Here is a 16,846-nt window from a genome sequence, read left to right as displayed (position 1 = left end):
TCAACCTAGCTTTTAAACGGATTCACTTATTTCAGTTGCCCAACCGGAACAGTTTGGTACAATGTGTCTAAAAATAAAGACAAAAATTCACTTATGTCTAATGAAATATTAAGGCCAGGTTGGACAGTGCTTTGAGCAGCCTGGTCCAGTGGAAAGTGGCCCTGCCCACGGCAGGGTTTGGAATGTGATGATCTGTAAAGTCCCTTCCAACCCAAACCATTTTGTGATTCTGTGATGATTAACAAAACACTTTAAATTTTCTTTTTGAAATGCCTCTTACGCAAAGAGCAGCTTTTGCTGTTACTGAAGGAATACATGAGAAGAAAAAAAGGGAAATTAAGTTGGAAGCTCCTCAAAAAAAATGCCAACAAACATTTACGGCTAAGAAACATGCAAAAAAAGATGAAAATTCATATTTCTGCCAGAATCTTCACTTAATTCCTTGCACTTTACCAGAGCTATACCTCTGCCACCCAGTCTGAGAACTCACCTCATAAAAGAGTCCCTCTGGGAACTGCCGAAAGCACTGAGCACAGACAAAGCAGTTCTCGTGATAGAGCTCCCCATTGCTGTTCACAATCCTCTCCGCAGGATCGAACCGCGTCTGGCAGCGCTCACACACCGCATTTGCCAGAGCATCAGACATATTACTGGAATAAAGACAAGAGTAAGAACACTTATGAGCTCAACATTCCCGCTGCTTTAAACTCCCTTCTACATGAAACAAAAAAGATCAATGAGTCACTGACATTGGTTAGAACTAAGGTTCTGACAACTCATATGTGGCAGATGAGGTCATGTAGCAGACTTACCGATCACACACTTTTGGCTACTTCACTGTTATTTCAACCCATTACATCATCCTGCTAATAGCTCATAGCAAATATCCACAATTTTTCACAAACCAGTCGTTTGGAGAGCAGCAAACCCAAAGATCCTGACTTCTCCAGCCTTCTGGTCTCAGGATGTGCACCCCTGTGGATTTTCTGATGTGTAATAAGCACTGGTATCCCACTGCACTCTCCCCTTCACTGTGAGCAGTAACAATGCATTTCCCTCTCTACAGGCCCCTGTCCTCCTAACAAATTTGTTGAAACTGTCAAAGTGCTACAAAGCTTTGGGCAGGCAAAAGCCCCTCTGGTGGGCTTGGCCAATACCTCAGCTTCATTTCCTCAGAAAGTGCGGCTAAAACCCCCCCAAGCCACACTTAAAAATCACGTAAAGAACATTTCCTCTATCTACCCTAAAACATGGAATCACCCTAACCTCTTTCACAAAACTTACGTGCTTGCCATCATGCAAGCTAAGTTAATGCAGTTTTCAAATTGTATACCACATGTGCAAACTGGGAGGGAAAAATTATAAGGCACATCTCAGCTTCTTGTTGCAATGTGATCTTTCTTTTAACCATCAGACTATCCAATAGTATAAAACCTCGATATTATTACACTTTTAGATATAGAAAAACTGTTTTATGCCTTCTGGGCATCTTTTGAATTCTATGATTGGAAAGATCGCAGTTTTATAGGTGGAAGTATAAAAAATTGCCACCACGTTTAAAAAAATCTCCAAACTATTTGTATAGTACTTTTCCTGAGGTATGTAATGTATGCATAAAATGAAAGATAGCTGGGTTTACAAGGTCTTTCTTCTTTCTTTTTAGATTCAAAATTACTCTGAACTGAATTTCCATTGTTAGTGTTACTCAACAACCCAACAAGCTACTTTCCCCACCTCTTCACGGAGAACAGTAATTCAATAAGCTTTTCCAGGAGCAGAAGATTCTCTTTCCTCTGGTCAGAGACATCCCCCTCAAAAACAGGCCATTGTCTGTATTCCAGGGCTTCATGTCCTGAGCACAACTAGAATGAGCAGGGAGCAGTCTCACACTCGTGAGGCAATGTCGCACTGACCGCTGCTGTCCACTGCCCAGGCTGGCTCCAGCGGGGTGCAGCAGGAGTGGGGAGCAGCCGGAGGTGCAGAGCTTTAAAGCTGCTCCTCTGAAGCCTCTGCTCTACCCTGGGGAGCAAAGGCTCCAGGCACTGTAGCAGTCAGCAGCCCTCCATGAAGGGAAAGATAAAAAAATAGCAGGGAGGCTCGGCACTGGATATAACGCAAGATTTATTGAAGGGATCCACGGTGAACGAGCAACAGCTGCAGTGCTGCTACACCTTATAAAGGGGGGTGGAACAAGGGGAGTAACCCGAGTAGGGACCAATAGGTGGATCAGGAGGGAGGGACGCTGGGGGGGAGGACCTACACCTGGTCCAATGGTCCTGGTGGGAGGAGGGAGAGGGGTCACATGCCCCAATGGGGCGTCAAGGTTTAGGGGATTTCCAAGAGGGGCGGTATCCGAGGGGGCAGGGTTTTGGGGGATTGATGGGGACCATATAAGGGTAATTAGGGAGGGAGGGCTCGGGTGACAGACAAAGAACAGTCCAGAACTCCGGGAGGGGTTTGGGCGATTGGCAGGGAAGGTGCCAGAACAAAAGGAGGGGATAACCATATTGGGAGCACCGGGGGAGCGGCTTGGCTCTGGGGCAAACCAACTGGGAGTGGAAATGGGGGAGATAGGGATGAACTATTGGGGTACAAAGAACATACAAAAATACAATAAAACATTGCACCACCACTTCGCAACACAACCAGCCCTGCGTTCCAGCTGGCTGAGCTGAGCCAAGTGTCTCCCCTCTGCAGCCTGCACTAATATCCTAGGCTGTAACCTGGCGTGACCCCTCAGTAAAAACAGACTTTCTTTCTACTGCTGCAATTCCAAAGGAGGCAAAACCCAAGAGAGATCACAATAGTTTCAAGAATGGAGTACTAATTTAGCAAAAATTTGTTGCAACTTGTTTCCTTATTGCAGTACAAAGGAGATGTAAAAAAAGAGACATGGACTGTAATTACAGACAAGAGGAAATCCTGCAATTTCATAAACTAGAAATCATAAGTTAAAGAAACATTTTTTATCCTGACACAGTACCAAGGGAATAGTACAGAAACATCAGTATTTTCAGCAAAGCCGACACCTCATCGGCTTGGTTTTCAGTCACCACTCTTTCAGCTGCACCACAAAAATCTGTACCAGGACTTGAAAATATAATCTTCCCTTCAAGTACTTTTTCTCTGTTGAAAAATTCAGTTCATTCAGTAAATACCAAGATTTGAGCTAGCCAACAGCCCAAATTAATAAAAACTGACATCATGGTGAAAAATCTCCTCTGGGAAGAAAACCAGGCAAACCAGCAAGTATTACATGCTAGACACTAACAACAAAGCACCATCTCATGTTGTGCTTGTTGGGTTTTTTTCTTTATAAATATGAAATCAACATTTTAAAAAATCCTAATTTTCCTTCTTTTTTCTTCCTCCAAAGGGACCCGCCAGTGCCAATGCCAACATGTAGGGTGAACTCTGCTAGACCAGAGCGGCCACCTCCACAACAGCATTTTGCAACAAATAAAGCCTGCAACCTTCACAGCCACGTTACCGCATGAAATGCAGTGCAGCCATGACACTTCACACCAGACACTATGGAATACACTTGTCCTGGGAGAGACACTATGGAATATACTTGTCCTGGGAGAGACTCCCACACAAGTCCCATGGCTGTCCTGGCAAGAAAAACTATGACGACACAGGGACTTCCTTGTGATGCTGCTGCTGCTAAGATTTCCTCAAAGGCGTAAGAAAGATTAGCATGATAAAGTCTGAGCTGTCCATGCAAATGAGCTAATGAATGTGACTTATTATGCAGATGATAGAAACTATTAGTCCAGGAAAATATAAATGAAAGAACCAGTACAAAAAATGACTCAGTTCTCTGCCTCAGCTAAAATCCAACTGAAACTTTTGGGAAGAGCCAGACTACCAGGAGTCAACTGAACCTCATCAGCTCCTGACCAATGTACCTCCTGTAATGCAAACCAGCAACTGCGGCTCTTTGACAATCACAGCAAGAGTTTTGCATCCCTGCTCTTTTTCCATTTATAACTCTGCATCCGTTTTCACTGAAGACATTTTATTGTTTTGTACTCAAGCTACAATTTGCCACTTCAGCCTTGCCCTAAAGATACGACTTTGCATTTATTCAAAGGTTTTACTTTAACATTTGCCAATTTCTTAATTTCCCCCAAGTACACACCCGTGTGTGCCCTCTTGTTTATACAAAACCAAGCGTTTTTTCAACTAGCTCAAGGTTAAAATTAACCAAAGCTGGAAGGAAGAGAGCACTGTGCCAATTCAGAGCAATTTTATCATTCAGTTTACTACACTGCTGCAAAAGCACTTCTCCCAGCAGCATGGGGAGAGGAAGAGTAACACTATCACCGTCCTTTTGATAGTGGTACCAGGAGTGACCACAAAAGTTTGACTTGCTGTACCACTCATCATATATTTACACCTTAATCTTTCCCTATATTGGACAATCCCCAATATACAGTGCTTCTTCTATTCTGTTTGCTCATTGGTTTTTTGCTATTCAGTAAAATACATCTTGTTTTAACAATAAGCTGGTGACACAAAGACAGGAAAGGCTATTAAAACACAATGAGATCAACATCCTGAAGTTATCCTGTCCTGCACAAACCCAAAAAATACCAGCATTCAAACAACGCTTTTCCCAATCTTTCATCATTGTGTGCTGTATTTTTAACAAATTATCTTTGACAAAGTACCTAATTTACAGAAATTATGTTTTTACCATTATAACTAGGTTTCTCATGCTTTGACTTCTCAGAAGTATTTACTATAAAGTACCACCATTGCTTTCAAATGGGAAAAAAAAAGAAACAAAAAAGAGAGAAACAAAAATCCTTCTTCAAAAGTGGACATTATCTAGGAGACCCATTCTGTGCCACATGTACAGGTGCTATAGAAATATTTGAAAGCATTTTACCTTCTTCTATCACTGAAGTCAATACTACCTCTTTTTTAAGACACTTGTTCCCGGAGATCTACCACTGGTGACAGATTAAGGAAAAAGAAGCAAATTTAATAATTCGCCTGCTAAGAGATTAGAAGAGGAGCTCCAGCCTTCGCCATCACATTTGCAGATTTAATTATCTTAAATGTGGCTGCAAGACAAAATGAACCAGACACCTGGACAACCAGGAGAACAGATGAACAATCTCAGATTTTGCCTGAGAAGGCAAGGAACTGCAGGAGGGTGGAGTGCTTCTGTCAGAAAAGCCCAGTTAAAAAAAAAAGTTTTCTTTAATTGGTTTTGAAAGCTTTTTGGTTTTAGTGTCAAATAGAGTTCAACAATGTTGAACGAAGATTTGCTTTAATAGTGACCAACAACCTTGCAGATACTACAAAAAGAAAGCAAGACAATACTTCGAGATACAAGAACTCAGGGCATTATCCAAACCTCAGCAGACAGCAAAACCTATGCTGGAGAACCCTAAAAATGTATTCTCTGCTCATTCTGGTCTACCAGTAGGAGCAAGTGTATACAGAAAACATCACAATACGATCACATGTCTAGTATGTATGTACACACAGATAGGACAGTGAAAAGTCAAAACTGAAAGAGCTATCACCACTTGTGTGTGTCACAGATGTCAGCAGCCAAGATAAAAATCACAGCACTCCAGGAGAGAAGCTGGTTCCCACCCCCATAGCACAGCTGAGAATTAGTGGCTTTAAGTCCTCAATGTTGACAAAGACACAAATGAAATCAGCTGGGACAATACCAGACTTTATGATTAATTTCACAGATAAAGATTTATGCAAAGACAAAAGAAAGAGGAAGGGTGTCAGTTCACGAACTAGTACTGAAAAACAGCCCTCAGCTACCCTTATCATTTCAAAATCTCTTTGCTGCAATTGTCTTATCAGGACAACTTTCCCAAACTGAATTAACTTCTTTAGTTAATTCTTTAAATTTGTCATAAAGTGTTTGAAAAAAGTAATTCCCATTTGTTTAAAGTATGATTTGATGTGCATTTGTTAAACTATGCACATAGCTTAACATTTCAGCATTTCTCCTTCTGCTTGTATTGAATTTTCAGTTCCTTCTAAATATTTTTTCACTGACTAAATAAGAAATTAATAGTGTTTCTCTCAGTATATTTTCCTTGATCCTGTAGCCCCCCAAACTCTCAGTGAAATAAACATTTTTCTTTCTTATTTAGAATACAGGGACAACCAAAATTAAGAAGAACATACAAATGCAACTTATGGCCACAATATGGAAAAAAACAATCTCTCCTTGGGCCTACCAGCAACAGCAATTTGCGATTAGTAGAAACTGGGGGGGAGGGGGGGGGTTTAAAAAAAAAAATTGCAGATATTGCAGCTGAGACCGGAGTACAACGTCCGTATGGTTGACCTGCAGGAAGCTGCAATCAGGCAGACCTTTGAGACCAGCAGCAGCAGCAGTGAAAGTCTCTTGGTATTCACACAGAAAAAAAATCTATGCCATGGGTACCTGGGAGTCCCTCTCAATACCAAGCAATACTTATTGCCAGTAAATCATGACCAATTACTTAAAAAGACACACAGTTAGCAGTGTTCACTCAGCACAGGCAAACATCAACAATATAAAGAAATGTACAGAAATTAAACAAAAGAAACAAAGATATTAAACAAATTATACCTCTTACACAGGAAAACCACCCTTTTATTATCAAGCATGTACCACTTCACCCAGAATATCTATTTGACAAATAACTCCTTATGCACACTTACTCTTTCTCTTCTCCACTTTCATTATCTCAGAGGAGTTTAAATGTGATGTTTGTTTACCAGCACTGGTAACACAAATCATTCCCCACATGTATTCATCAATTATCACCAACTAGCATCAGCACTACTGTTGGATTACTCTCCTTTGCCTGAAGAAAGGACATCTCCTATCAGGGCCTATCAGAAAGGAGAAGCAAAAATTATCACTAGCTCAAACCCCATGGATAAAATACAATAATTCAGGAGAGAAACTTCTCAAAGGGATTAAAATTTTCAGCACTGTCACCTGCTCAGTAAAACCAAAATATATTGGCTCTATGTTTACTTTTCTTCAGGAACTATGATGTGAAAAATGTACTCAATTTAGCTGTACATCTGCTTTTTCAGTACTTTTCTTTCCCCTCACAGGTCCCTTCCATGCTTCTCAATACTCCTGAACAGCATTGTCTCCACTCGATGGCATCACCATTTCCTTCACTACCTTGTTAGTCCCCCTCCTCATTAAATTCTCATACATTCACACCCACAGCTTTGTGCAGGAAAAATAGAAAATTTACCAACTAACTAAGAGCTATTAGCTAAAAGGAAAAGAGCAGGGAAAGGAGGGTTTTAGCAAGGGATGCACAGTTCATATTGAAAGGCCAAACTAATTCCTCAGTTCCAGGTAGGCATCAGGCCTACTTCCTGCTAAGAAAAGTCTGAAATTCAGAACTCCTAACTGCTAGAAGAAGAAAATCTCCTCTGGATGCTCACTGCTCTCTCCAGTGACACAGACTTCAGATCCAATATTGCTGCTGCAGCTCACAGTTCTCCCAGAATGCAAGAAACTAAGTTTTATTTAACTCCTGTTAATTTACCTCCTGCACAAAATTAACTAATGAAAATTCAAAAGTAAAATTTTAACGTGAAACATGGGAAAAGTAATGATCATATCAAGCAATGGAATTGTCTGGACAGATTCAAGAATCTCTGGTTTGCATGTTCTCATGAAGCAGCTAACTTGAAAGCTTTAGTTTCTGCTAGATTGGAGTTATTTACAAAAACTAAAATCAACAAGTTTGCTACTAACAGTATAGGTAAAGAATTGACTACTGAACCCTAAAACCCAAGGAATGATAGAATTTTATCAGCATTTTTAAAAATTACTGCATTTCACAATTTTTTACTCCCACAGTGCTCAAACATTTCACCAATAACACCACTAGCACTGTCATGGTTTGACACGGGCCAAACACCAGGCACCCCTGACAGCCACTCACTCGCCCTCCCCTGCCACAGCTGGGAAAAGGAGAGGAAAAAAAAAAATTAAACAAAGGGTTCATGAATTGAGATAAGGACTGGGAGAAAACACTCCAAGGGAAAAACAGGCTCAACTCAGAGATAAAAAGTGAGTTTATTACTAACAGAGTTGAAGGAAGATAATGAGAAGTAAAATAAGACCCTAAACCATCTTTTCTTCCCCCAACCCCTCTCTCCTTCCCACTGACAGCGGCGCAGGGAGACGGGGCACGGCGGCTTGGTCAGCTCATCACCTGAGTTTTTCTTCCGCTGCTCCGGGAGAGGAGTCCTTCCCCTGCTGCACCGTGGGGTCCCTCCCACGGGAGACAGTTCTCCATGAACTTCTCCAGCGTGGGTCCACTCCCACGAGCAGCAGTCCTGCCAAACCTGCTGCCACGTGAGCCCCTCCCACAGGCACAAGTCCTCCCAAAACTGCTGTGCCATGGGTCTGTCTTCCATGGGGTGCAGTCCTCCAAGGACAGGCTGCTCCAGCCGGGAAGCAAGGACCTCTCTCCGCCAGATCTCCCACTGGATCACAGCCTCCTCCAGGCATCCACCCACTCTGGCATGGACACCTCCCCCAGGGGCTGCGGGTGGATCTCTGCATCCCCATGGATCCCCAGGGGCTGCGGGTGGATCTCTGCATCCCCGTGGATCCCCAGGGGCTGCGGGTGGATCTCTGCATCCCCTGTGGAAACACAGCTGCTTCACCAAGCTCTTCACCACGGCCTGCAGAGGAGCCTTGGCTCCAGCACCTGGAGCACCTCCTCCCCCTCCTTCTCCACTGACCTTGGTGTTGCCATGTTGTTGTTCCTCACATGTTCTCACCTCCTCCTCTTCTCTGGCTAGAAAAAACTGTGTGCCCTTTGTTTTGATTTTCTTCTTAAATCTGTTATCACAGAGGCATTACCAATATCTCCAATTGGCCCAGCCTTGGCCAGTGCCATGTCCATCTTCAGAGCCATCAGGGATTGGCTCTGCCAGACATGGTGGAAGCTTCCAGCAGCTTCTCACAGAAGCCACCTCTGTGGCCCCCCTACTACCAGGCCATGCAAAACCAACACAAGCACTAATGCTGGTTCTGAACAGTCTAGCACAGAGCTCGAAATGGAAAAGGTTCTCCATTGTTGCTTTCCTGTTATTGTTAAAAACTGAAAGCTTTCTCATCAGGAAAGTCCTTTCCTTCTTAATCTACTTGGAAATGAAAAAAAACAGACCTCATCCCCTCTGGCTCTGTGCAAACAATTCTCACTTTAAGTAAAACCACCCCACCACCAGAACCGAAAATCTATCAAATCCTGGCAAATGCTTTAACAATGCCATTCCCTTAATCTCAGAGACATACCCATGAATCCCGGCTGCCATGTCTGTCCTGTGAGTCAGCAGTGACCCTGTGCCACTCAGCCGATCCTGCCGGCGCTGATAAAGCTTGGAGGCTGCCAGCCCCCGGAGCCTCAGGCCAGCCATGGCACCCAAGGCCCCTCTGCAGGGGAATGCAGGGACACAACTGGAGCAACACAAGTAGCACCGATACTCAATGAGTCACCTTCCTTTGGGGAGTTGCCTTTACATCTTAGAAGAGCTAAAGCAGGATGCACAGACCCCCACTCCAGCACTGTTTCTTACAACCTGTCTGCCATTTAGCCATATTCTTAAAGATCTGACAATCTCTTTCCTGTATTCCACTAGTAATTACCTATTTAATGCAGCACTGGGGGCTACATCAGCATTTCATTCTGTGCTAGCCTTGCAGAATGCATCTGTAAAAATGCATAAGTGAGGTAAAAAAATAAATCCTGAGTCCTCACATAATTAAGCCACTTAATTAAAGAAAACTTTCTGATCAACGCACAGAGAAATGCAGAAAGGCAAAGCAGATTACTAGAGCTCTTGACAGCTCTTGTTTGCTGCAGATCAGTTTCTGACCCTGGTAGCTCCATGTGCTTCCCTGCAAGCTGCTGTACCACACTGCTGGGGTTTTAGGAGTTCTCCTTTTGTTTTTCTTTTTCTCTTAAAGAATTTCCCCCATACTATTGCCATGAGACAAATTACTGAGTACTTAAGAGAGACAAAAAAGACCTGGCCACAGTGGGAGGGGTCCAACTGGCCACTCTCTTTCACCTGCAGTTTTCTGTGTAGGGTGGGGGACTCCACAAGATTTGAACTGGGAAAAAGGGGTTGTGTATAGCCCCTAGCTCTGTTGTTCTCTCGGCGTTCAGAGGGAGAGGAGGGCTGCGTTGTGGAGAGCATTCGTCACCATTGCAGGTTTCTGCTTTCTGCTGCCTCCCTTCTACTGTGAGTGGAGCTTGCTCGCTGGGGCGGCTGTTACACTGGGACCCTAACACCCTACCTCACTAAAAGAGGGACTTTTTCACCATCCGCTCTGGTGCCTCAGAGAAAAAACCCCAGGATTCCCAAGCCTGCCTTCCCTGCCCTGCTGGAGGCCGGGCTGTGGCCGCCCTGCCCCCGCTGCTGCTTCGAGCCTTCGCTGCGCTGTAGCCCCGCTCGCCCCGCCTGCCCAGACCTCCGGGGGTTCCCACCGCAGCTCCGGAGTTCGATACATCTCGTCTGCCGCCTGGGATTTGTGCTCATCCCTGCCGTTCCAGCCTGCTGTTCCTGAGAGTCCGGGATCAGCTGCCCAGGGGTTTGGGAAGCCTTTGTTCCATCCCTTCCCGGGATCCCAGGCCCCCCAGTGCCGCGTGCTCCCCGAGCTCGCTCCGGAGCGCCCCCTGCAGCCGCGGGGGAACCATCGCACCTGCCCTGCTCACCGGGAGCCGCCAGCGCCCCTGCCGGCTGCGAGCGGAACTGCACCCGAGGGGAAAGGGCCTGACAGCCGAGAAGGCTGGGACTGGGTTTGTGATTGTTTGCTGTCACTGCCAGAGTTATTGCTGTTTGTTTGACTGGTTATACACATATAGATATATAATAGTAAAGAACTGTTATTCCCGTGCCTCATATCTTTGCCTGAAAGTCCCTTAATTTCAAAATTGTAATAATTTGGAGGGAAGGGAGTTACATTTTCCATTTCGAGGGAGGCTCCTGCCTTCCTTGGCAGACACCTGTCTTTCAAACCAAGACACACACCATGTCCTAAGGATACTGTAAACAACAGAGCTGTTTCTTCCATTTGGACAAAGCATATTACAAGAAACAAAGTTGCGAAGACTTCTGCTCTTCGGATTCACTGCAGCTGGCAGCACCGGCAGGCAGCAGAGAGTCAGGAAGCAGGGAGAAAGAACACACTTGGCATTCCAGTCTCCAGAGCTCTCTGGCCTTCAAGCATTGCCATGAAAAATAACATAAGAGTCATTACCAACAAATCACTTTTCAGTAAACTGAAAAAGGAAAAAAAAAAGGAAAGAAAAAAAAGAGAGGATTTTTGTAGCATGAGCATGAAATACAGCTTGGCAAGCTACAGAGGAAAAAAAATGAGAAGACTGATGACTTCATGAGTTCTAAATGAGTATTAACCAGCAGGAATCTCTTCTGACTCTTAAACAGAAAGGTTTACTGAGGCCCAGCAGAACAGGCATGAATAAAGAACAATAAACTTTCAAAACCACAAATCAGCAACCTTAAAATCTACAATGCACCTCACATTTCCTTGGGAGTTTCAGCTCCTGACCTGACAGCAATCTGCCGCTATAATTTCTTTCAGACTGTAAGTGTGGTTTATCCATTTCTATTTTATAATATAAATGGAATAAAGAAAAATGTCCTCCATACTGTGTGTCTCTGCTGACCTTTGAAATTTTAGAGCAATAAACCATTTTTTAAATGTAAGATTAAATCACCTTTTTACTTCTAGCACAAAGCAAAACATTAAATCACCAAAACATTAATCTCCCTTATCCTTAAGCAATCTGACAAAAACCCTCCTTTCTCAAACACTTAAGCTTTTACCTGACTCATATGACATGATTTTATTGGTTTTCAAATAACCACTCTTCCATGGAAACTATGACCATCTTCTTCAAAAGGGAAGATGAGGGGATTAAAGAAAAAAACAAGAGCACAACAGCAAACATCCTGTCTTTCCATCCCTCAACACAAGCTCACTCACTCATTCCTCTCTTGCCACTTTACACATGAAGAGTGAAAATGCATGGGTTTGTTTTTTCTTTCCCTCTTGATAGATTGCTTTTAGGAGACAGGGTTGATGCCAAAATCTTACAGGTGGTTACTTTCTGGGCCAAAGCAGAGAAGAAAGCAGCCAGACTTCTTTCAGGCATTTTCAGGTTCTTCCTCAGAGAAGCACCTCTATGGCCCCAGAACAGACTAAGGACCTTTCTATCTAGAGAGCCACAGAGAGCAGATTTAGATTGAAAGATTAAGATTAAAACCACATTTTCAATCCAGAAGAGCAGAAATGGATGCTTCTAACTCAGAGAGACAAGATATCTCTTTATTTGATACAGGTACTTTCTACTCAGCGCCAAGAACCTTTTGTAATGTTGTCCTTTATACTCCCTCCTTCTTCAAACCATTTTACTTGCAACTGCTTCATGCACAGCAGCAGCAGCTCTCTACTGAATTAAAAAAGCATCTAACCAGCTAGCCTAACTGAAAATAATATACTGTTATTTCTTACCTCCACTGGATTAGGAACAGTCAGTAAGCGTATCTCTAAATGCAGCTGCTCTTCTTTTGTTAACTACAGGAAGTACATAGGCGTATCCAGATCCCAATTTGACCAAGTATAGTGATAACAAAAATGTCTTACAAAAATAATTATGCTCTGAAACATGCACCTGGGAAATGTTTTTTTCTTGGGCTTTGTATTAGATTAATTTCTAAAGGCAACACAAAACAGTCCAGGCATTTTTTACCTTTGGGTTTTGTAATCAACACCACAGCAGCAAAGTCTTAAAGGAAACTCTTCCATTCTTGTTTAGTTTCTACTTTGGGCATTTGACAACATTTTGCTCACTGGTCATTCACAGATCCTCTTTCTTAGGAATAAGCCCATCACGAAGACAAAGAAAAATAAAACCACAAAACCCAGCCAACCAACCAAAAATAATCAACCCCACCCCAAACTCCAACAATTGTCAAAAAGGCAAAAGTTAAAATGAACAAATGGACTAAATACATCAAATACAATTCTAGAAGCAGTCTTCCCTTATTTATTGGTAAGAAGCACCATAGTTAACTCCTAAATGCTCCAAAAATCACATCAACTGTATTTATCAACAGTGAAAAATACAGAAAGACTGCTGAGAAACATACGGGTTTTACATCTAACACACTATCTCTTATACACAATTTGTTTTTAAATGTAGTTAAAACAACATGTAACCTCATAAAACTAAAGAGTGTGACCAGCAGGTCAGGGAGGTGGTTCTCCTCCTTTACTTCCCCAATAGCCCAGCCCAGACCTGGCAGTCACAAACACTATTTCTAAAATCCAATTATCTCAAAACACAGTCCTCACACTGTAAGAATGTAACTAGTGATATGTGTAAGATTTGCATTTCACTTGCTAAATAGTCACCTAATTTTAGTAATTTTTTTCTATGAGTACACAAAAAGAAAGATGTGCACTTCTTTTTCCTGGAGTTACATTTATCCCTAATGCTAAAAGTCAATAAATCAAATCACCGCAGTTTTTTAAATTCAGGAGATGCCCTCTGCAGCCAAATGAGACAGAACATGATGAAAATTGAGTTATTTTTAATGTATTTTAATACTAATACTGCATCAGTAATCACAGTACCTAGAAGAGAGTCTTTCCGTATTTCTACTTTACAAGAAAGGTGAAGAAGAATACTGTTTCAGCACCTCATGTTTTCCAGTCTTCCTCACTTTAGCACACTGTAAAACAACACAGTCATTCTCTGTGTTAACAGTTTCAAGACCAAAGGCATGTTTATGTCCCGTTCCTGGCTCAGGAAGGTTCCCACTGATGGATATTGTGGGGATGCTCCAGCTGTGAAGCAGTTCATCTCCTCCCAGAGCCCTGAAAATCCCAAGTCTCAAAAGCTGGAGAACAACTGACCACATAATGTCAGCAGACTTGAAGAATAACAAACATGGAACAACATCTGGGTACCACTCAGCAGAGTGACCTGTAGCTGGATCTAAGGAAGAACATTCTCAACGCTGAATTCTTTCCAATGCCATACGAGTCTGTCCCAGCCTGAAAAACAACACTGAACACAGTGCTAGTCAACGGCATTGGCCAGGCAAGGTGCTGAGCAGTGCAATGTTTCACAGATGCTGTAAAGCTTTGCTGGGAAACTACAACCCTGAATGGACGATACTATTAACAAGGAAACAGTCAGCTGAGTTACAGCTGCGACAAACAACTCGGATGGAACAGTTAATTGTCCGGTCCTGGGAATGACAGCAGACATAACTTTAGAAATGTTCATAGCTGACAAACTTCCCAGGACAAACATTTCTGAAAACATTAAATAATACCCGTGTTCACTTTTCACAAGCTAAAGCCAAGGCCTGCTCATTTTAACAACCCTCTGAAGTAAACCCAAGGAAAAGGAGACAGAAGTCATGCATCACTTGGAACTACACACTTTGCAGTGTCTCAGCTACCTTGGAACCTCCCCCCACCCCCGCCCAGGCTCACACTTCACATCCAAGCTTCTCACTGAATAGTGTTGCACTTTTAACAGGCAAGTTTCAGTGGAAGCATGGAGAGAAGACAAGGATTACTGTGCACTAGCACTTCCCACTGTCCTCCTGAGTGATTTCCCCCAAGCCTGTCATTCTAAACAGTATCATGCCACAGTTCTGTAAAAATAAAATCAGCTGGGTTCATACAGCCACAATTCTTGCCAAGTCCTCCCCATCTTGTCTCCATTTAAGACCTGGATGGGTACCCATAACCTGTGAACATTTAAGGCTCCTGAGTCTTCCACTAGTTGTAAGAAAATGAATGTAAACTTGTAAATACACACCTGTTTCACATGTCAAAAAAATTAAAAAGGGACCATTAAAGACATGAGGCAAAACCCAGAAGAGCATGTACAATCACCCACAAACATCAATTTGTCATCACAGAGACCAAAAATAACACATTCCCAAATCATAGACGAGCATGCACAATTATTCAGCAGGTTCTCACACCCAACTCACTAATTAGGATCCCCTTTGAATAATCGTAAAAAGCTGCATAATACAAACATCAAAACTTGACACAAAAGGAAAGTGAATACTTATACACAAAGTGCTCTGGATCCATGTCAGTATTCCTAATCATGAATAGCAATGCTTCAGAACTACAGTAAGATAGCATTCGTGAGGATGAGTATCCTAAAAAGGGCACCCTGCTAATTGTAGTACTGCTTCTTCACGCTTCTCATCTCCAAGACATTTCACAAAAGCAAGCTTATCTTTACAAACTGCTTTATAACGTCTGGGTTTTATTTTACAGATGGGAGAAAAAAGTGACATTAAAGCACTTGTGCAAACCCTCGCAAAAAGCCAGTAAATGCCTTTCTCGCTCCTCTTCTCATTTACAACTGTCAATTAAGTTGCTTTACAGTGCTCTCCACTGTCAGATAGCATGAGAGGAGAATCAAACTCCAGATTTAAACAGCTCCCGGAACTCGTTAACTCCAAGGCCAGCTCGAAGAAGAGGAAAGTGAATCCGTGGGCAGAGGGGCTGCGTGTAGATCAGTGAGAAGGGCCCGACGGGGCAGCGGTGCGGGGCACACCGGGCGCAGGCTGCCAGCCTGGGTCACACCATGCGGCCACAGAGAGCCCGGCTGCTAAGCAGGCACTGCTCACATCTACAGCCTCTGGCCTGCCCTCCGCTGTGTCCCCGTGCACGGTTCAGGCACAGCGGAGCAGCTCTGCGCTTGCACCCCCGGCCGGAGCGTGCCCCGCTCCGCCCGAGTCCCACAGCAGCAAAGCGTCCTCCCCCGACCCTTCCAACCAGCCCCGCCATGGCGTTACCCAGGGCGAGAAGGAGCTGTTCCCGACACGTCACGGCCTGCCCGGGGCGATGAAGGCTGGCACGGCCCAGACCCCCGCCCGGCTCCCTGTGCCCGGCCTCACCTGCCCGTCATGGCGGCGAACCCCGCGCTGCCGCCGCGGGGCTGCGGGCCGGGACAGGCGGCTCGGCCCCGCCGCTGCGGCCCCGGCGGGCAGCTCTGACCCCGCCCCGCCCCGGCGGCGGCCCCGACCCCTTGGGCGTGGGCGGGCACCGCAACCCGCGGTGACTCAGGGCAGCCCCCCCGGACCTGCGCATACTTTTCCTATAAAGGGAAAGAAATACGGAATAACGAGGCGACAGAGCGGAAGGAGGGGGGAGGAGGGAGAAAGAAGGGAAAGGGGGAGGAGGGACGGCGCCTGCCTCCGTCCCGCCGCCGAAGCTGCGTCGCCCTATCTGGTAGTAAACACATTGCAGCCACTGTGAGTGTGGGATGGAGGGGGCAGCGCTGGCCGAGCCGCTACCTGGTGCGTAGTGACATACACCGCACTGACGTGGTTTTGTTCCTGCTGTCAGGAAAATTAATCCACCAACACCAGAGGTTTATGTCCAAAGAGGAGACAGAGGAGTCCCGTTATTTTATTCGAATAAAAGGAGAGGCCATGGGCATTCCCCTGGGATCTCTCAAATTTTTGGAGGGCACAGCCTCCTTTTTATCCGAATTTCCCGGCCGCATTTCCCTCTCTCTTTCCCCATTGGCTGAGGTACGCGAGAGGTACAGACTTCCTGGAACGCCTAATACCTAAGGTTCCCTTCTAAAGTATAGCGCCCCGCGGCGCCCCTTATTTTTAGTTCTTATTGAATTTTATGGTTTTCCCATTGTTTCCTTCATCTCTCAATATCCAATTTCATTTATCAGCAGACCTACAGTTTGTTTGTAGAGACAAATCCCTTTCCATTCATCAGTCAATGGAACCCTTCTCA

The 16,846-nt window shown here is 44.2% G+C and overlaps 1 protein-coding gene across 2 annotated transcripts in view; it reads right to left on the bottom strand.

The window, feature by feature from the left end:
- LIMS2 (LIM zinc finger domain containing 2) overlaps nt 1-16,093 on the bottom strand; it is a 34,059-nt gene extending 17,966 nt beyond the window's left edge. Inside the window, exons 1-2 of one of the 2 annotated variants that reach the window (XM_042020684.1) lie at nt 15,988-16,093; nt 491-650 (exon numbers count right to left, since the gene is read on the bottom strand). In XM_042020684.1, the coding sequence (XP_041876618.1) occupies nt 491-650; nt 15,988-15,998 (171 nt within the window). In that variant the 5' untranslated portion in view covers nt 15,999-16,093. Of the gene's footprint in view, nt 1-490; nt 651-15,987 lie in introns of those variants that run through there. The other variant, XM_042020685.1, reaches the window with a different exon arrangement.
- Nucleotides 16,094-16,846: the final 753 nt, after the last annotated feature.

Source organism: Corvus kubaryi, unplaced genomic scaffold (assembly GCF_017639235.1).
Source record: "Corvus kubaryi isolate FWS band 111438036 unplaced genomic scaffold, C.kubaryi_AGA036_p1.0 37041, whole genome shotgun sequence".
NCBI lineage: Eukaryota > Metazoa > Chordata > Aves > Passeriformes > Corvidae > Corvus > Corvus kubaryi.
This window is presented reverse-complemented; position numbering and strand designations above follow the sequence as displayed.